General features: G+C 51.7%; 2 protein-coding genes across 2 annotated transcripts in view; both read left to right on the forward strand.

Moving 5' to 3' along the window:
- Lmtk2 (lemur tyrosine kinase 2) overlaps nt 1–14,886 on the forward strand; it is a 78,105-nt gene extending 63,219 nt beyond the window's left edge. Inside the window, exons 8-14 of the mRNA XM_048367579.1 lie at nt 2,001–2,085; nt 4,069–4,190; nt 5,567–5,716; nt 6,779–9,683; nt 11,762–11,894; nt 12,012–12,254; nt 13,319–14,886. Coding sequence (XP_048223536.1) covers nt 2,001–2,085; nt 4,069–4,190; nt 5,567–5,716; nt 6,779–9,683; nt 11,762–11,894; nt 12,012–12,254; nt 13,319–13,347 — 3,667 coding nt within the window. The 3' untranslated portion in view covers nt 13,348–14,886. The remainder of the gene's footprint in view (nt 1–2,000; nt 2,086–4,068; nt 4,191–5,566; nt 5,717–6,778; nt 9,684–11,761; nt 11,895–12,011; nt 12,255–13,318) is intronic.
- A 2,318-nt stretch (nt 14,887–17,204) lies between these two features.
- On the forward strand, nt 17,205–19,427 carry Bhlha15 (basic helix-loop-helix family member a15). The gene is made up of 2 exons (XM_048367607.1): nt 17,205–17,248; nt 17,910–19,427. Exon 2 carries the CDS (start codon nt 17,945–17,947, stop codon nt 18,488–18,490), a length of 546 nt encoding a protein of 181 aa, XP_048223564.1. The 5' UTR covers nt 17,205–17,248; nt 17,910–17,944; the 3' UTR covers nt 18,491–19,427.
- Nucleotides 19,428–19,803: the final 376 nt, after the last annotated feature.

A 19,803-nucleotide genomic window follows, 5' to 3' on the forward strand; every position in this document is an offset into this window, starting at 1 on the left:
ATAAATACTAATTCTGGGCACCAGTAGCTCACATAAGCTACTCAGGAATCACATTTTAGGATTTTGGTTTGAAGCCAGCCTGAGCAGGAAGACTCTTACCTACAAATAGCCAGCAAAATGCTGAAGTGAAACTGGCTCAAGTAGTAGTGTGTCAAACTTGAGAGCTAATGGACAGTGCCCAGGCCCTGAGTTTAAGCTCGAGTAGTGACGTGCACACACGCATACACACCCACACACCCACACATAGAGTGTATGGAGCTGGGTGCTGGTGGCTCATGCCTGTAATCCAAGCTACTCAGGAGGCTGAGATCTGAGGATTGTGGTTCAGAGCCAGCCTGGGCAAGAAAGTCTGTGAGACTCTTATCTTCAAGTAACCACCAGAAAACTGGAAGTGGTGTTGTGGCTCAACTGGTAGAATGCTGGCCTTGAACTGAAGAGCTCAGGGACAATGCCCAGGCCCAGGGTTCAAGCCCTATGCCTAACGCCCCCCCCCCACAACAAAAAGGTGTATAGCACCAAAAAATATGTGTGTGTTTTAAAATTTATTTTAAAAATAAAACAAAAATCCAGGCGCATGGTCCCAGCTTCCGAGTCTGGGCTGTGGCCCTGGCTGGCTGGCCTGCTTTTTACAGTTGTGTTTCCAGCTCCTGAGTCTGTGCTATGACCCTGGCCAGTCAATATACTTTTTTTTTTTTTTGGCCAGTCCTGGGCCTTGGACACAGGGCCTGAGCACTGTCCCTGGCTTCCTTTTTGCTCAAGGCTAGCACTCTGCCACTTGAGCCACAGCGCCACTTCTGGCCGTTTTCTGTATATGTGGTGCTGGGGAATCGAACCAGGGCCTCATGTATACGAGGCAAGCTCTCTCGCCACTAGGCCATATCCCCAGCCCCTCAATATACTTTTTACTTCCCCAATAAATCCATTTTTTTTTACTTGAAAAACAAATCCATAAAATTCGATTTGAGGATTATCACATGGGCAGTTTTTATGTGTTTTCAAAGTATATATATATATATATATATATATATATATATATATATTTTTTTTTTTTTTTTTTTTTTTTTTGCCAGTCCTGGCACTTGAGACTCAGGGCCTGAGCACTGTCCCTGGCTTCTTTTTTTGCTCAAGGCTAGCACTCTGCCACTTGAGCCACAGCATCACTTCTGGCCATTTTCTGTGTATGTGGTGCTGGGTAATTGAACCCAGGGCTTCATGTATACGAGGCAAGCACTCTTGCCACTAGGCCATATCCCCAGCCCAAAGTATATATTTTTTTGTAATAATTACTTTTTCTTGGGTAATATTGTACAATAAGAAATGTACTCTTTACCTGACTTATATAACTATAACCTGCTCTGTATATCATCTTTATAATAACAATAAGAAAAATTAAAAGAATAAAATTAAAACAAATCACTAACTTGTTCTTACATTATATAATTTACTGCCTCTAACAATGCTGTTTTAATGATATAGATACTATCGAAGCTTGTAGTTAAAACTCATTAACCTTTATTTACAGCAAATAGTCTGTTCACTAAACTTGATTGTAAAAAAAAAAAATTCAGTTTTAAGTATTTTAGATTTCTTTCTTGGTCATTGAAACACTAGGCCCCAATCCCTACATCTTACCATTATAGAGCAGAATGTGGTGCAGAGGGGGCTGGCTGGGCCTTAGCCTAGTAGTCACAGTTGTTCACTGAGTGTTTGGTGCTCAGTCATCTCTGTGAACTAGTTGAGAATAGAGTAGTAACTCCCTGTGACAGGGAATTTTACACATTTGTTAGTCATACACCAATTTCTAGAGGAAGTCTCCGTCTGTGGCTAGGCCTGCCTGTCCCAGTTCTTTTTTTTTTTTCTTTTAATTTTATTGTCTAGGTGATGTACAGAAGGGTTACAGTTACATATGTAAGGTAGTGAGTACTCAAACTTGTCACCCCTTCTTTCCCAGTTCTTGATCCTCCTTATTCCTGTGCTCACTTTGTCCTTTCTCTTTGCAGTGACTTAGCTCTGAGGAATTGTTTTCTGACCACCGACTTAAACGTGAAAGTAGGGGATTATGGAATAGGATTCAGCAGGTACAAGGTAAGCCACAGGTTTTTGTTTGTTTGTTTGTTTTTTGCCAGTCCTGGGCCTTGGACTCAGGGCCTGAGCACTGTCCCTGGCTTCTTTTTGCTCAAGGCTAGCACTCTGCCACTTGAGCCATAGCACCACTTCTGGCCGTTTTCTTTCTATATATGTGGTGCTGGGGAATTGAACCCGGGGCTTCATGTATATGAGGCAAGCACTCTTGGCACTAGGCTATATTCCCAGCCACAGCCACAGGTTTAAATGCTGTCTCCCAGTCCAATTTGAATTCACTTGTGAAGCTGCATCTCTTTTGGAAGAAAGGGTAAAAGCCTTGGGTATGGAGGCCCTGGTCTTTGGGGCAGAGTTTGTTCCTGTTATCTTATCTTCATGGTGCTGTGCAGGGTTTTCTGGGTCAGTGGTGGTGTACCACTTTTTGTGACAGCTTTCCAGTTTCTTTGTCTATAAAAACTGTGCTTGGGGGGCTGGGGATATAGCCTAGTGGCAAGAGTGCTTGCCTCGTTATACGTGAAGCCCTGGGTTCGATCCCCCAGCACCACGTATACAGAAAATGGCCAGAAGTGGCGCTGTGACTCAAGTGGCAGAGTGCTAGCCTTGAGCAAAAAGAAGCCAGGGACAGTGCTCAGGCCTTGAGTCCAAGGCCCAGGACTGGCAAAAAAAAAAAAAAAAAAAAAAAATTGTGCTTGGTATAACTAATATATTTGATGACACACAATACATTTTAGAATGAGCCAGGCACCGGTGTCTCACACCTGTAATTCTGGCTCCTAAGAAGGCTGAGATCTGAAGATTGCAGTTCAAAGCCAGCCTGGGCGGGAAAGGCAGTGAGACTCTTATCTCTAATTAACCACCAGAAAACCAGCAGTGGTGCTGTGGCTCAAGTGGTAGAGCACTAGCCTTGAGCAAAAGAGCTCAGGGACAGCACTCAGACCTTTGAGTTCAAGCCCTAAGAATAACACAAAAATGAATGAATGAATGAATTAATTAATTAATTAATTAATAAAATTTAGAATGAACACAGGAGCTCTGGCAATTGTTACCTGACTATATGTCATGTAGACAGTTCTCTGCTACATTGCAGTAAAACTTCAGCTGAATCAGTAAACTTGAAATCTAAGTTTTCTAGCATATTTTAAATGTCCCCATAGAGAAAGCAGAGGAAAGCAGGCACTAGTAGCTCATGCCTGTAATCCCAGCCACTCAGGAGCCTGAGATGTTAGCATCATGGTTCAAAGCCAGTCTTGGCAGGGAAGTCCATGAGGCACTTATCTCCAAGTAACTACCAAAAAGCTGGAAGTACAACTGGGCTCAAGTGGTAGAATGCTAGCCTTTACCAAAAATGGTTAGGAACAGTGTGTCCAGGCCCTGATTTCAGCCCCAGTACCAGTACATGTGCGTGCATGCTCACACACACACGCGCACACAAAAGAAAACATGTAAACTGCTCATCTGTGTTTGTGCAGCCCAGTTGGATAATGTTTTCAAAGCATGTGGTGCAGCTGTAAGCGGGCAATTTGCCATTGCCGCCAGGATCTTGGTATGTCCTGTGCAGCAAGCACCAGGGACACTGGCACAGGGACACTGAGGTAGAGCCAATATCGTCCCTTACTCCCCAACACATGTGGAGGTAAAGACAAGACTCCTGGGTCTGTAGCTAGCCCAGCCTTGCATCACTGGGGAATAGTGGGGTGTGAGCCCCTAGGCTTGTGCTTTAGCCAGCACAGCCCCTCGTCAGTGCTGAAAGGTCCATGTGCTGAGCCCTTTCCTAGGAAGTGTGACTGAGTGAGCAGCTGGGGCTCAGTGCCCATCTCCCAAAGTCCAGGTGGCTTCCCAGACATGCCTCACCTCCAATTCCCAAAGATTCCCACTCTTTTTTTGATTCATGTTGAGGCCAGGTATGTTTTCTCAATGTCCTGGAAATTGTATTATGTTCACCACAAGTATAATTCCCTGAAAACTCGGTGTTTTCCAACCACACAGGAGGATTACATTGAGACGGATGATAAAAAAATTGTCCCTCTTCGATGGACTGCTCCAGAATTAGTAACTAGCTTCCAAGACAGACTGCTCACTGCGGATCAGACTAAGTACAGTAATATCTGGTATGTATCTGCTTGCTCGTTGGTAGCCAGGGCCTGACTGCCTTGTCTTTGAGCAGGAGAATGACTGCAAGAAGTGGAAGAAAAGGGGGCCTATAGGTGAGACACCTGGGACAGGGGAGCTGTTACAGAATGTGCTCCTATCCTTCACTTCCCCACCTTCCTCCCTAAACGCAGGACCCAAGTCTATGGTTCATTCTGTGCCTGCCCACGGCCCAGTGTGTGACAGATGCTCAGTGAACAAACACAGAGGTGACGAGAGAACCAGATGCTGTGGCTTATATAGGATCTTTTTAATGTGTGCCTGCTAAAATGGTGTGCTTTTATCTTGAACTCCATAATTTTTATAACAGTGTTCTTGACTGAAAGCTGCATCTTTTAAATTATGCTTTTCTCTTATCTCCTTTTGGGTTTGTTTGTTTGTTTGTTGTTTTGTTTTGTTTTTTCTTAAACCATTGGTTTTTTTCCCCCCTCTTGGTTGGGAAGTTGGGTTTTTTTGTTGTTGTTGTTACCCTAAAAATTACATCCTGTATATCCTTCACTTAATTTAACATTAATTTCTTCACCATCTTTCTTGAATAGTATAAGGAATTTAGTGTACTTCAGTTATGCTTGCCCACACATGCCCAAAATTATGTTATTGCTGGGTAAAAGCTTTTTATTTTATCCTATAAGAGATTTGTGTGTGTGTGTATGTAGGTAGGTAGGCTTGAACTCAAGGTGTCTTGCTCTTGCTTGGCTTTTTTACTCATAGCAGGCTATGCAATACATAGTAACTGCTCCTGGAAGGCAGGTATGTAAGGCAATGCAAAAACTAAACAAAGGGAAAGAAAGGAACTCCACTGGACCTGAGCACCTAAGGCTATTCTCATGGAGACAGCACTGGGCATGAAAGCAGACTATAAGTTCCGATGGGGCATCCCACCACAATCACAAAAACCCAAGGCCTCTTCTATCACCGACAGCTTCCAAGGCCCCCAGTGCTGAGGAACAGGAGATGTAGACAGAAGAGGTGTGGCTCTAACAGGGAACTTCGGGAACTTTTGCTCATGTGAAGATTTCTCCAAGATACTTTCTGGTGTTTATAGCTGTTGTGAATGGGTTTTCCTCCGCCTCTGATCTCAGAGAATTTTTGCTGTCTCCAAACATTTTACCTCATCCCTATAGTCATGCCAGAACTCCTAGAGTCATCATATAATAAATATAAGCTCCCTACTTACTTTCTCCATACTGGGTTTTGAACTCAGAGCCTTTACCACAAAGCTGTCACCTCCAAGCTTTCCTTGTGATTTTTATCACAATGCCTCTCCTTTTGCTCCTACGATGTTGAACGCTGGTTTGAGAGCTGAAGGTGTTCCTCTATATTCTGTTTCCTGCAGGTCTCTGGGCGTGACACTTTGGGAGCTCTTTGACAATGCTTCGCAGCCCTATGCAAACCTGTCTGACCTGGATGTTCTCAACCAAGTCATCAGAGAGAGGGACACAAAACTCCCAAAGCCCCAGCTGGAGCAGTCATTTTCTGATCAATGGTACGTGGCTTCATGTTCCTACCCTCTTACCTACAGCAGAAAAAGGAATCAGTTTCCAGGGGGTGTCAGTTCTTAAGGACCCTATTTGAAACCACAAGTATTATAGAAAATAAATACTTAAACGTTATTCAGGACTGACTTTAGAAGTAATATCTTGTTAAATTTTAGTACTATCTTTGAAGATGTTTATAACAAATTTAGATGTTGTGGGGTGCAGGTGGCTCACGCCAGTCCTAACAACTCAGCAGGCTGAGATCTGAGGGTCACAGTTTAAAGCCAACCCAGGCAGGAAAGTTGGTGTAAGTTTCTTTTTTTTTTTTTTTGCTAGTCATGGGGCTTCAACTCAGGGCCTGGGTGCTATCTCTGAGCTCTTCAGCTCAAGACTAGCACTCTACCACTTTGAGCTACAGCTCCACTTCTGGTTTTCTGGTGGTTAATTTGGAGATAAGAGTCTCACAGATCTTCCTGCCCAGGCTGGTTTTGAACTGTTATCCTCAGATCTCAGCCTCATGAGTAGCTAGAATTACAAACGTGAGCCACTGGTGCCCAGCTTATCTCCAGTTAACCACCAAAGTGCCTGATGTAGAGCTGTGGCCCCACCTTGAGTGAAGAAGCTCAGGAACAGCACCCAGACCCCGAGTTCAAGACTTGGAAGTGGCACACATACACACACACACACACAAATACACAAATACTGACTGTAGTCAGCCAACTCTTCCCAGAGTAAGCTCCTGGTGGCCTGTCCTCCTCAATGCCAGTGATGGTCCTAGGATACCCTGTGCTGCACAGTAGAGATTAGTCACAGAACCCCTAGCCTCTGAATTGCCACCAAAGAGAGCGAGCAGTTCAGGAATGCAGGGAAAGCTGAAGTGTGGCTCCCTGGCTTCCATCCCCAGAATCACAAAAGAAATGGAAATAACTGAACAGGTGCCTTAACACCACCAGGCATAATGATGGTGTAGAGACTTTCATCGGGGAGGAGGGGTGTTGGCTTTGGGGTGACACCTTACTTTCAAGGAGTTTATGACCGCTTCCTGCGTTCTCTGTGTGTGCGTGGCACAGGTATGAGGTGTTACAGCTCTGCTGGCTGTCCCCAGATCAGAGGCCGGCGGCGGAGCAGGTACATAGGCTGCTCATGTGCCTACGGCTGCAGAGCCAGCAGGGCCCAGAGGTGGACTTCGAGCAGCAGTGGGCCGCCCTCAAGCCCAACACCAGCAGCACGTCCAGTAACGCCGCCTTCCCCATCCTCGACCCCTTCGCCCGGGACCAGCTGGGGCGGGAGATGGAGGAGGTACTCACGGTGACTGAAACAAGCCAGGGGCTGAGCTTTGAGTATGTCTGGGAGGCTGCCAAGCACGACCATTTTGATGAACGTAGCCGGAGCCACGTGGATGAAACTTTGTCCTACTCCAGCATGTTCTTTCCGGTGGATGTGTTTGAGAGTTCGCTCTCAGATCCCGGGCCAGGAAAGCAAGACAGCAGTGGCCAGGAGGTCCCGCTCCGGGCCCCCGGGGTAGTGCCCGTGTTTGATGCCCACAACCTTTCTGTGGGCAGCGATTATTATATCCAACTCGAAGAGAAAAGTGGCAGCAACCTGGAGCTCGATTATCCACCCGCTCTGCTCACAACAGAAATGGATAACTCCGAACGGCTGGGCGCTGAGGTGCCCCAGTTTAAGACTCTCAAGAGCATGGAGTTTGAGGAGTCTAGTACCGACGAGGACTTTTTCCAGAGCAGCGCTGACCCCAAGGATCTAGGCCTTGCTGAGGCCCCGCCTGCCCCCAGGACCCCTGAGAGTCCTCCCAACAGTCTCTTCAGTGAGGCCAGCACAGTGCAGCGAGTGCCCAGTCACCAGAAGCTCTTCGACCTCATGGACCTAGACGGCGTACAGGCCGACGTGAGGCCGGCTTCCATGGGCTCCCGCTGGCACGACCCCAAGGACAGGCCCCCGAAGCTGTTCGACCAGGAGCCTCTCTGCTCATCAGAGGATGTTCTATACCAAGACCACTTTGACCCACTGAATGTTGATGAGCTGTCAGAGAACTTTCTGTTTCTTCAGGAGAGAAGTTTACTGAGAGACACATGGCATAGCGAGGTTCAGGGGGATGATCTCCAGACAGAGCTCAGGAATGCGGGGTTCATTGACACAGACTCCCCCAACATAGAGCTCAGCTCGGCTGCCAGTACACCGGGCTTGCCAGGGTCACAGGAGCACGGAGGCTCCAAGGGTTGTGCTGCAGCTGGCGTCCAGGGTGGCACATGGAGCCCCTCAGTGCCATCTTCCCCGGAAGTGCAGGCACCCCTCACCTCCCTCACTGTGGAAGGAACCCCTCCTGGTGACTGCCCAGATTCACTTCCACGGCCTGGAGCAACCCAGACTGCATGCCCAGATGTCAGTGTCCCCAAGGACTGCCTCTGTGAGGCCTTGGGGACTGCCCCAGGGGAGGCCCCCTTGCCTGATGCCAAATCCCACTGTGGAGACTGCACACCCCTAGACTCCACTTGCCAAAGCCAGGAGGCCTTGAGACCAACCAAAATGGACTCCACTCCTGTGGGTGACATCATTGAGATTCAGGGGAGCACAGGGAGCCATCATCCAGAGTTGGGACATCAGCCACTTCCGGAAGATGGTCACATTGCCCGTGTGCTAGACAGAAACGTAGAAGCCATTGAGACTTTGAATCAGCTCAGCTACAAAGATACCACAAAAGACACAGGCCTGGCTTCTGCCTCCGACTCCACCAGCCAAGACAGCCTCTTGGAAGACAGCTTGTCCACCCCGCTCCAAGCCTCTGAGCAGGCGGTGGAGACCCCAGACTCCTTAGACTCCATGGATGTCCATGAAGCCCTACTGGAGTCTCTAGGCTCCCACACACCCCAGAAACACCTGCCCCCTGATAAGCCAGCAGACAGTGGCTACGAAACTGAGAACCTGGAGTCCCCCGAGTGGACCCTGCACCCTGCCCCCGAGGCCCCCTTGGATTCTGCCTCAGCTGCTGCCGGTGATGGTAGTCCTAGCAGTCCTGGCAGTTTACCTCCCAACCCGGTGATTGTCATCTCAGATGCGGGCGACGGCCCCCAGGATGCGGAAGACACCTCGCAGACCTTTGCCTCTGGCGCCCAGAGTTCCTATCGAGACTCTGCCTACTTCTCAGATAACGACTCGGAGCCCGATAAAAAGTCTGAAGAGGTCCCTGGAACCTCAGCCTCCACTTTGGCAGAGGGCCAGGCCCTGCCCGAGCCAGCCTCCCCAGAGAATGGCCCCAGTGCCAACGACAGCTGTGGGGAGCCACAGAGGAGCCCACCAGATCGAAGGTGGCCCCCCACTCTGCAACCCACCAGTCACCCAGAGTCAGAGGAGGTGGCAGAGCCGGCAGAGCCAGCGCCAGCCGAGGTTTCCAGACAGACCCAGGCTGCAGAGGACGAGGCCGGCAGCCCCTCGGGGCTGTGGACTGTGGAGCTGAGCAGCGGCGATGACCTGGAGACTCCAGAAGAGCACCCCTGTACTCTGGCCTCCACGGGCACCAACACCAATGAGCTCCTTGCCTTCACCAGTGCAAATGCTGTGCTGGAAAGGGCCTTGCCCAGCCACACTGAGGGCCCCAAGCTCAAGGAGCCCGATATCGAAGGCAAATACCTAGGCAAACTTGGGGTGTCTGGGATGCTTGACCTCTCCGAGGACGGGATGGATGCGGACGAGGAGGATGAGAACAGCGAGGACTCAGATGACGACCTGCGGGCCTTCAACCTGCACAGCCTAAGCTCTGAGTCAGAAGACGATATAGAGCACCCGGTGCCCATGATCATCAGCAACAGTGAGGACAGCCAGCACCTGCGCAGTTTACTGAAGCCCTCCGCAGCCGAGGGCGGGGGGCTGCCTGGTGGTGACGGCGGCAGCGGCAGCTGGAAGAAGGAAAAGAAGGCAGTGACATTTTTTGATGATGTCACTGTCTACCTATTTGACCAGGTATCTGTTAGCTCTAGAGGACACACCTGTCTACGTATGTAGTAGGGTTCAAGAATGGAGCACCAAGAGGAGTGTGGTCTCATTTTGATTTGGACTTACAGCTCTAAGAACAGACAGACATGGAGATTTGGTATTCAGTTCAGGGAAGGGGGCTTGGGTGCTCTTGCGGGGTCCCCTCACAGTACTGCTGAAGTTAGTTACTACAACTCTGGAACATTATTGTGGGCAGTAACGCCTAGAACTGGTGTAGAAGCCACTCTAGAGACAGGCCAGCCAGCAGCAATGCGGGGGATGGGACAGTCAGTGGTCCTCCCCCTACCCTGGGGCCTTCTTTGGCCCACTCTGAAGCAGGGGCTTTGCAGGGCACTGCTCTGTGGGCACAGACTTGGGCACCTTGCAAAACAGAATAGCTCATAAGTAGAGCATTCTTTTTTCAGGTTTTCTTTTTCTTTTGCCAGTCCTGGGGCTTGAACTCAGGGCCTGGGCACTGTCCCTGAGCTTCTTTTAATCAAGGCTCTTGCTCTTCCACTTGAGCCACAGCACCACTTCTGGCTTTTTCTCTTGATGTGATACTGTGGATCGAACCCAGGGCTTCATGCATGCTAGGCAAGCACTCTACCACTAAGCCACATTCCCAGCCCTCATGCTTCTTTACTGTATTTTTTTTTTCACTGATAGGAATTGAACCCAGGGCATTAAGTTCAATCCCAGCCCATGTAGGGTTTTGTTATTGTTTGGTGGTTGTTTGGCTTGGCTTTGTGCTTGCTACCCAGGTACTTTACCATTTAAGCCATGCTCACGCCCAGCTTATTATTATTATTATTATTATGCTCTTCAGTTATATTTCAGATGGAACTTTGCATTCATTTTCTGAGGCATGAACACTGATTTGAGATGGGGTCTTGGCTAATTTTTTGTGTGGATTGACCTTACACCTCAGGCCAGCCTTTGGTTTTTTTGAGGCACCTTAAAGTCCTGCTGCCTCTGCCTCCCAAGTGCTGGGATTACAGGTAGAGAACATCATGCCAGGCACTGAATTTGCTTCTTGAATCAGCTGGATTTCTGGGAATGCTGAGACACTCTCCTGTGATACTTTCTCCCTTTTTGCTTGTTTCTCAGAGCCAGTCCTCTTAGCTGGGCCACCAAGGTGCTTTTCTACCTCCTCCCTCGGGAGCTGTGGCTTCTCACCACAGCATTACTTCATGCTCTGGTGCTCCTTCTGTCACTTTTATTTTAATGTTTCTTTTTTTAAAAGTCAGATCTCATTTGAAGCACAAGCTAGAGAAAGGTAGGCGGGGCCAGGAGAGCCTGCTCTCCTGCTGAGAGCGGTTTCTGGAGGCCATTAGGCTGATTCCTTGATCTTTCCGAAGAATCATTTTTGCTTTCATGAGGGGTTGGGGGTGGGGGTATTTTTCTTTGCTTTGTCTAGATTTATAAAGTAAATGCTCTAAATTTGAGACCTTTCTTCTTTTCTGGTACTAGCGTTTAATTCTAGAAATTTGCCTCTATGTAATACTGTAGCTGCATCCCACAAATGTTGGTTTTGTTTTTGGTTTTGTTTTTGTTGCCAGGCCTGGGGCTTGAACCCGGATTCTTTTTGCTTAAGGATCACACTCTACCTCTTGAGCCACAGTGCCACTTCCGGATCTTTTCTATATATATGTGGTGCTGAGGAATCGAACCCAGGGCCTCATGTATATGAGGCGAGCACTCTTGCCACTAGACCATGTTCCCAGCCCCCACAAATGTTGTTGTATGATTTTATTTTGTTTCAGCTCAAATCATTGTCTCTTTTCTTTTTCTTTTTCTTGGTGCCAGTCCTAGGGCTTGAACTCAGGTGCTGTCCTTGAGCTTTTTTGCTCAAGGCTAGTGCATTGCTACTTCAGCCACAATTTCACTTCCCGCTTTGTGGTAGTTAATTGGAGATAAGAGTCTTCTGGACAAAGCATGGGTATAAATGTCCTTTTTTTTTTTTTTTTTTTTTTAAAGCACAGTTCAGTCAGCCCTAGGCCCCTGGCTTGGAGTGCCGGCCGTGGTGATAGGGCAGGCTGACAAGGACTTTCTGTTTGGCTTTCTAGGAGACTCCAACCAAAGAGCTGGGGCAGTGTGGAGGGGAAGCTCCCAGCCCTGGGCCCAGCAGCCCGGCCCCCACTTCAGGCTCACCCTACCTGAGCAGGTGCATGAACTCTGAAAGCTCTACCGACGAAGAAGGTAGCTTGCATGGCAGGTGTCGAGGAGCTGGGAAGGAGGCTGGGGCGCATTTCTGTGGAGTTCCCACGAATGGCCACCTTGTTAGCTTGAAGTGTAATGGGAGTGTCCTGTTGGCAGGTGGTGGCTTTGAATGGGACGACGACTTCTCCCCAGATCCTTTCCTGTCCAAGACAACCAGCAACCTCCTGGGCTCCAAGCCCACATTGCAGCCCTCTAAGTACTTCTCCCCGCCGCCGCCTGCCCGAAGCGCTGAGCAGAGCTGGCCACACGTGTCGCCCTGCTCCAGGTTCTCCATCTCCCCTGCCAACATCGCCAGCTTCTCGCTCACACACCTCACAGACTCGGATATGGAGCAAGGAGGTGAGGGGCACTGGCATGAGGTGGGAGGTCTGAGCCACAGGGAGGGCGAGACTCAAAGGCCTGGCCTCAAATGCCTGGCTAGCTGAAGTATTCTGGGTTATTGCTGAGTAGATTATAAAGGGATTTTTATAAAAACTCTTAATCCTAGCAGCCATGCACTCGTGCCTTCTACTTGTAATCCCAGCCGCTCAGGAGGCTGAGAATCGTGGTTCAAAGCCAGCCGGGGCAAGAAAGTCTGTGAGACTCTTACCTCCAAGGAACCACAAAAAGCTGGAATTGGATCTGTGGCTCAAGCGCTAGCCTTGAGCAGAGGAGCTCACGGACAGCGTCCATGCCCTGACTTCAAGTCCAGTATCAGCACACACAGACAAAAAACAAACAAACAAAAAACCACTTCATCTTGACAATACTTGGGCCCCAACCCCACTTGTTAAGCCGCCCGAGGACCCATCACCACTACCTCACCATTGGCCTGGCTCTGGCACTCCACGAGTTCCCCAGTGGGTACTCCAGTCCACCTTCATTTCTTCTGTTCCCCTTCTTTGGAGTCCTGCACCCCTAGTCTCACTACTCCTTAGAGAGGCCCTTTGGAGGCTCATGCTCCTTGAATGCTTGAGCCAAGGGCCTGCACATGGGCCCTGGTGCTCGTTGGCTCTTCCCAGGCGGTGTTGATTTTGCCATTAACTCCTGGTTTCCGAGATAGGCAGTGGAAGCCGCGGGCAGGCGCATGTGAGGTGTGGGACTGTGCAGCTGGACCCTTTCCCCATACCTGGACTGAAAGATAACTTAATGGGAACAGTCTTTTATCTGAAGTTTGCAGATCAAACAATAAATATGGAATAGAAAGAGCTCTTATTTGCTTTTGTACGGCTTCACTTGTGCCGCTGAGATAGTCCTGGCAGTGGGCAGGCAGGTGCACTGGTGGGGCAGCGCCGCCTCTGCCCTGAGCCTGGCCCTAGAGCCCGGCAGCCAAGCACCTGCTGTGCCTCTGGCCCACCATGCTGGTCCCGTCTGACCACTCAGAACCTAACGCTGCCCCTCGCCCTTGTCTTCTCTCCACACAGGCAGCAGTGAAGATGGAGAAAAGGACTAGGTGGCTGTGGATGCCTGCAGAGGCCTGCATGTCAGCTGACACCATGACATCTGCTGAGCAGCCAGCGAGGAGGACTTGGGACCAGTGCAGGGGGGCCAGCACCTCCTACCATGCTGCCCCAAATGGGCTCCCCACGTCCCACCCATGTGACGCTTTGCCTAGGCATGAGTGGCACAGAAAGCCGGGAATGCTAACGAGTGAGCCATATTTATTGTTTCTAAGGACGTCCCTTATTGCTGTGTAGTGGAGCGCGTGCGCGCTGTGTGGCCCCGTGCCTCCTGCTGGGGCGCTGCTGGCCTGTCCCTGCTTAGTCCTTTGATCCGCATGGCGCTGTAAAGCTCCGGAGTCCCGAGCGCCTGCTGTCTTCAGAGCCGTCGGAAGTGGACATATGGTACTGAGGGGGGATTCACTCTGGATGTTAGCATTTGATGTCCTTATAGGAAATATTTTTGATGAGTTCCCCAGTTCTGCTGTTTTGTTAATTGACTCCAGCGCCCTGTCCCCTCTCTGAAGCAGCTTCTGCCCCTTGCCATGTTGCCAGCCCTCCTGGTGAAGAGCAGCAGCCGGCACGCCTAGACTGCTGCTGGCCCCGGGCCCTGCGTGCGGAGACAAGGCAGCCATCATGGCCCCTGTGCCTCCCCTCTGCCCCACACAGGCCCCCCTAGCCCTCACCACTGAGGTGGGTTCATTCACTTTAGGCAACTAGGCCAGAGCTGGATGTCCCCCTCTGAGGCATTGGCCGTAGGAGGCAGGGCAAGGATCCATGGAGCCCTTCTCCCCATGCAGGCCTGGCGTGCTCTGGAGCCTCCTCTCCCATTCCCCACAGGGCAGGGTGGCCCTCACTAGGGCTCCCCTTGCACTCGGCTCCAGTGAAAGGAGTTCTCTGGAGGCTGATGCAGTTGCAGCCCTGTGCCAAGTGGGCCCTGTGCCCACTGGGGTGGGTCCCCTCACAGGAGCCCTTCACCCAAAATATTCTCCGGTGCTGAGCCTCTTTCCAGATTCCAGCAGGCCCCTGGGGTGACTCACGGCCCTCACGTGTGTGCTGTGCCTGGGAGAGCCCCGGTCTCGGTGCGGGTACAGGCCTGGTGGGTGCTCACGTGACCCTTGCTGCCACTTCTGTTTTGCTCCACTTGTTTCTTTTATACTAAGCAATAACCTTGCAGAGCAAGGAAATTGAGAATGGGGGTGGGGGCCCAGGCCGGGCCGGGCCCACAGGGCCTTGTGAGAAACCACGTTTGGAGACGATGTTGCCAAAACTGTCATCTCTCTCCATTTCTGGCTGCAGATTTCCCGACTTTTTTTTTTTTTTTTGAATCTTTACCTCTGCCAGTCATCGTTGAGAGAGATGAGAGAAGTTTTCAGAAGATAGGTTTAAAGAGCCAGCTGGAGAATTCACAAGCTCCGTTGTCTATCCAATCAGTCCAGGATGCATTTACTGATACTATAGGACTGTGCAGTTTTCATCATGTTAAGGAAATTTTAACCTCGTAATTCTCCTTTTCATTTAATGATTACCCTTTACACAATTGCCAAAATAAAGCATTTTATACATGGGGGTGGGGGGCTCCATGCTGCTGCATGGAAGAGAGGCTCACTAGTGCTATGCCACCTGAGCCAGCAGCTTCCGCCGGTGTGACAAGCAATACCTGGAAACTTAAACAGCCTAGCTTCTCTTTGAAATGTCAGCATGGGTTCTGTTATTTTGAGCAGTAAGTTAGTTGGTTCTCCAGGGAGATCGCTAGAGAATTTGGGAAGGTATTTCTAATCCAGCCCGCTGATTTCCTGGCTCCTTTGGGTTGCCCAAAGCAGATGCAGCTGTGCTGGGGTTTATGTGTTTTGAATTCTGTGCTCCAAATCACTTTTGGTTTCCTTCCTAGCTCAGTGCTGATGTCAGGGGCCTGGAGGGAACCTCCAGTGCTTCTGGGGCTCAGAGCCTGTGTCTGGGCTGGGAGCCATTTATCTTTCAGGATGAAAGATGAACCAAGGTGAATTGAAAACAGAGCACCCCATTCTGTTCTGTTGTTTGTTTTTTTAATTTTATGACTGCATTCCCCACCCTGCCCCCCAGCCCCTGCACCCTTTCTGTTTTTAAGTGTACAGACCCAACTTTCTTCAAAGATGGATTTATTTAAGGAACGCCTTTCACACCTCCTCCTATTCCCCATAGGGTGTTTGTAGATTACTGACCTACTGCATGTCTGTCCAGGGGGCTGGGTGGAAGGGGGCTGTGGCTCCCTTTCCTCCACTCAGCCTGTCCCCTGAACATCAAGACGCCAAGCAGGTGTCATGCTATAGAGGAACGGCCAGCACTCAAGTTAGAAAGCCGTGTGCCTGCGCCTTCCTTCAGACTTACGTCTCAAAACAGTGTCCCTAAGCCGCAGGGGGCTGGCAAAGAGCACGTGCTGTGGGCTGTGTGCAGTGGACTGGGGTGGTGACCTGCGGGGACGCCCACCCAGCCCTCACAGCCGGAAATTCACAGCAATATAACCTTGAGTTTCAATTGTGTACATTTTTAAATTGTAAGATTTTTACTGTATATTGATACATAGTGTGATTCAATAAATTGCTTGTAATTTAAAAACTATTTAATATTCAAAATAAATATAGTTATATATTTATAAACTGTGGCTGTATTGTATTCCACATTTTTCCCCTTGTGGGGGAGGAAGGATGGCCTGTATTGCCATTTCTAAATCTCCCACAGTTCTGGGGAAAAAAGGCAAAGGATTTGTAGAATTCCCAAAGCCTGGGGCTGCTGGGATGTGTGTGAGGAAAAGTGAGCCTTTGCACATGGCTGCTTTTATTCCTGGGCTCCTTGCTAGCCTCAGCCTCAAGAGGTCCCTGGCCAAGAGGTGGCTTCACTCTAAGGCAGCGTTCCATGTGGAATGAGAGTTCCACGTGGAATGGGGGCGTCAGGCTCCTGCTTGCTTTCCTGGTCCCTAACTGAGGTACAAGTGGCCAAGTAGGAAGTGACAGCCTCCTGCCACAACCATGGCCCACAGGGCTGGCTCCTGACACCCTGATCACTGGTGACTGTCAGCCAGTGTCCCGACACCAAAGATGTGATCAGGCGGGCCATGGGAGAGCTATCCATACACTCTTTGCTCCTAGATGAGCTTCCCCCTCCCTGCAGTACTGGATTTTGAACTCAAGGCCCTGGACTTGCTGGGCAGGCACGCATCCCCTGATCCACACCTCTCCTTTTTGCAGTCCTTATTTTTCAGTTAGGGTCTCCTGTTACTTTGCCTTGGACCAGTGTCCTCCCACCTAAGTCCACCTGGTAGCCGGGGCCACAAGTGTGCCCTAGGCTAGCCAGCTTGTTTATTAAGGAGAGTCACAAAGCCTGACCTTCCTGATCACCACCTAGGACGAGACACCAAGCTCAGCCCCATCATCACCCTTAACCGAGGCAAACTGGAAAAGCTGAAGCAAGGGGATCAAGGGCAACAGGTAGGTGGCAGAGATGGTTTTAAGCCGGAGGCCCAGCCCCTCCTGGGCAGCCCTGGTCCTGGGCCATTCATTAGGGTCAGCAGGATCTGCAGGAAAAATCTAGGGGAGCACTGACAGGCAGGAGGAATCTAGGCTCTTTGTTGCAATCCAGGAGTTGTGGCCACAGTGCATTTAAGATGACTCACGGTGTGGCTAACCACAGGTCCAGATGGGATTCCGGGGATCCCTCCCCTGCTCGGCCCCCAGGGGTCCCCAGAGAGACCACAGGCCGCCCAGGGCTCCAGGCCAGCTGGTCCGGCTAGGGAGGAAGGGGGCTGGGCCGCCCTCTGCAGGTGCGGGCCCCGCCCACCGGCCTTATTTACATACGTCAGCGGCCCCGCCCCGGGTGGCTAAAGCGACGTGTCCTTGTCCCCCGTGGGCAGGCTCTGTGCGTGCAGCCGCGGATCCCCAGGTAACCAGGGGCTGGAGGGACCCAAAGGGGGTAGCAGGGAGGGGACCAGAGGCTGGGCCGGTGGGGACTGGGGCAAACCCCAGCCACAGAGAGCACCCCCACTCCCTGCAGGGTGCCATCCACGTGGTGGAACTCCCGGCTGAGGCCGGGCCCTGGCAACTGCCAACTTCTGACCTGCAACAGCTGCTGGGGGTGGGGGGTTGGGGGGGGTCCCAGTCCTGTCCCCGTGTGTGGCATCCAGCAGGGCAGGACATGAAGCGTGCCATCCAGATGCACTGGGGGGAGACAGGGTTGGTTGGGCTCCAGTGCTGGGGGGGGGGGGGTCTAACCAAAGTATTAAATGCCACCTGGGCAGAGAAGGACCTGGGAAGCAGGCTGCCAGTCAGTGTGGGCGCCCCTCCCCTGAGAGGGCTGACAATTGGGGAGAGTTTGGGGTCCTGTGAGATCAAGCTGGGGGGGGGGGGCGGTGAGGCATTCATAAGTCAGCTCCGGCCTTGGTGTGTCACTGAGAAGGACCCTGGAGCCACTAGGCCCCAAGCAACCCACTGTCAGGGGCCACTGGTCCCACTGCTTCAGCCAGGCCCCTGGTGAGAGCCACTCTATTGTCGCTGTCCACACTGGGTGACCACAGAGTGACTTGTGTCCTGGCCTTGTTTCTAAGGGCCACTCGCCTCTTGGGACAACCATTCCAGAACCATGAAGACCAAGAACCGGCCCCCTCGGCGCCGGGCACCGCTGCAGGACCCTGAGGCCACCATGGAAGAGAGGACCCCCGAGAGGTCTCAGCCGGGCTCGGGGCCAGAGCTGACCAGGGGGCTGCCGAACAGGGCGGCCAAGGCATCAGGGGTGCGGGCCGAGGTGGGGCGGCGGCGGCAAGGACCTGCTGGCCGGCGTGACAACAGTGTCCAGCGGCGGCTGGAGAGCAACGAGCGGGAGCGCCAGCGGATGCACAAGCTCAACAACGCCTTCCAGGCCCTGCGTGAGGTCATCCCGCACGTGCGCGCCGACAAGAAGCTCTCCAAGATCGAGACGCTCACGCTGGCCAAGAACTATATCAAATCGCTCACCACCACCATCCTCACCATGTCCAGCGGCTGCCTCCCTGACCCAGCACCCAGCTCCAAACTTTACCAACACTATCAGCAGGCCACTGGGGGTGTGCTCGGGGACACCGAGGCACAGCCGCAGGGCCATCTACAGCGATATTCTACGCAGATCCACAGTTTCAGAGAGGGCAGTTAGCGCCAGGCCCCATGGGAGGGTGGCAGGGGTGGCTTGCTCTGTCCACCCCAGCCCTTGCCCCTCACTCCTCCAGGCTACAGCCCCAGGAGCTCCACTGACCCTGACCACAGCCTTCTCGGGCCGCCCAGGGCCAGGTGAGGCATCTGGTTAAGGCGGCTTGAGGCCCGAACTCAACTCTGGAGCAAATACCAGGCACTGTGGTCACTGCACAGAGCCTGGACAAGTGGGAGAGACCCTCGCCTGCCTCACTAAATTCTCTCCACCTGTGCTGGCAATAGGATGCTCCTCACAAGGGACGATTCTAGATTATTTGTGAATTTCCTGCTGCTGTGAAGCCTTAATCATAGCCCTGGAATCAGCCTTCTCAGCTGGGGTAAACTGAGGCCTGGAGTGAGCAGGGCCAAGCCAACCCTAATTAGATGACCTGAGGTTCTGTTCTTTCCAAAAGACATCTAGTTGGGGTTGGCCAGGCTCCCTTCCCCTCCCCCCACAAATGGGTGAGTTAGACAAGGTTGGCCCCTGGCCACAGAGGGCCTGCGACGCTGACATGGAAGGGGCACCTTGGAGATGGGACTGGAAACAAAGTGGGGTGCCCCTGGGGAGACATTTCCCGTGCAAGAAGAGGGTTGGGTTTGTCCCTGGCCAGGCGCAGGCTCCCACCCGCCCTAGCTCGTCTCAGACGTGAGGAGCCTTGGCACAGGGCAGTCTGATGGGACAGTTCTTGGCCCTGTTTGAGTTGGAGGCCTTCAGCACTTCCTGGCAGGGGAGCCTGAAATTGACAGGAACTTCCACCCCCACCTGGTGCTGCTCCAAAATGCCAGGGAGCCAGGGGCTTGGCAGGCCTCACTGCCTGGGACCCAGCTTCCTTCTGGCGGGTCCTTCCTGTCCCACTGGCTCTGCTGGACTTGGCCACTTTTGCTGTTGGCCGTCTCCCTGCACCTGTTGCTCTCTCTGTCCGGAGCAGTCCCAGAGTTCCCAGGGGCCAGGCCTTTCCCGGGGTGCTGGAGTGAGGGCCTAGCTAAGCCAGGAGGACAGCTACCAGTGCAGAGGCTTCTCCTTAACGGGCCCCTAGTTTGCAGCCTTACCTCCCCCTGAGTTTGGGGGACATGGCACAAGCCACTGAAGGTAGCTGCAGGCTTGGGGGATCACAACTAGCTTAGCAGGGCAGCCTGTGACAGCCTGCAAAGCGGGCACTGGCCACTGTGGCCATCGAGAAAGCAGGCCTTAGCACGATTAACCCCCTATCTTTTCCTTTGTTTTTAGGGGTACTAGGTTTTGAACTCAGGGCTCATGCTGGCTAGACAGGTGCTCTA

This window comes from Perognathus longimembris, chromosome 1, assembly GCF_023159225.1.
Source record: "Perognathus longimembris pacificus isolate PPM17 chromosome 1, ASM2315922v1, whole genome shotgun sequence".
Lineage (NCBI taxonomy): Eukaryota > Metazoa > Chordata > Mammalia > Rodentia > Heteromyidae > Perognathus > Perognathus longimembris.

Coding starts and splice junctions, on each gene's coding strand:
- Bhlha15 (XM_048367607.1), top strand. CDS start 17,945: ATGAAGACCAAGAACCGGCCCCCTCGGCGCCGGGCACCGCTGCAGGAC.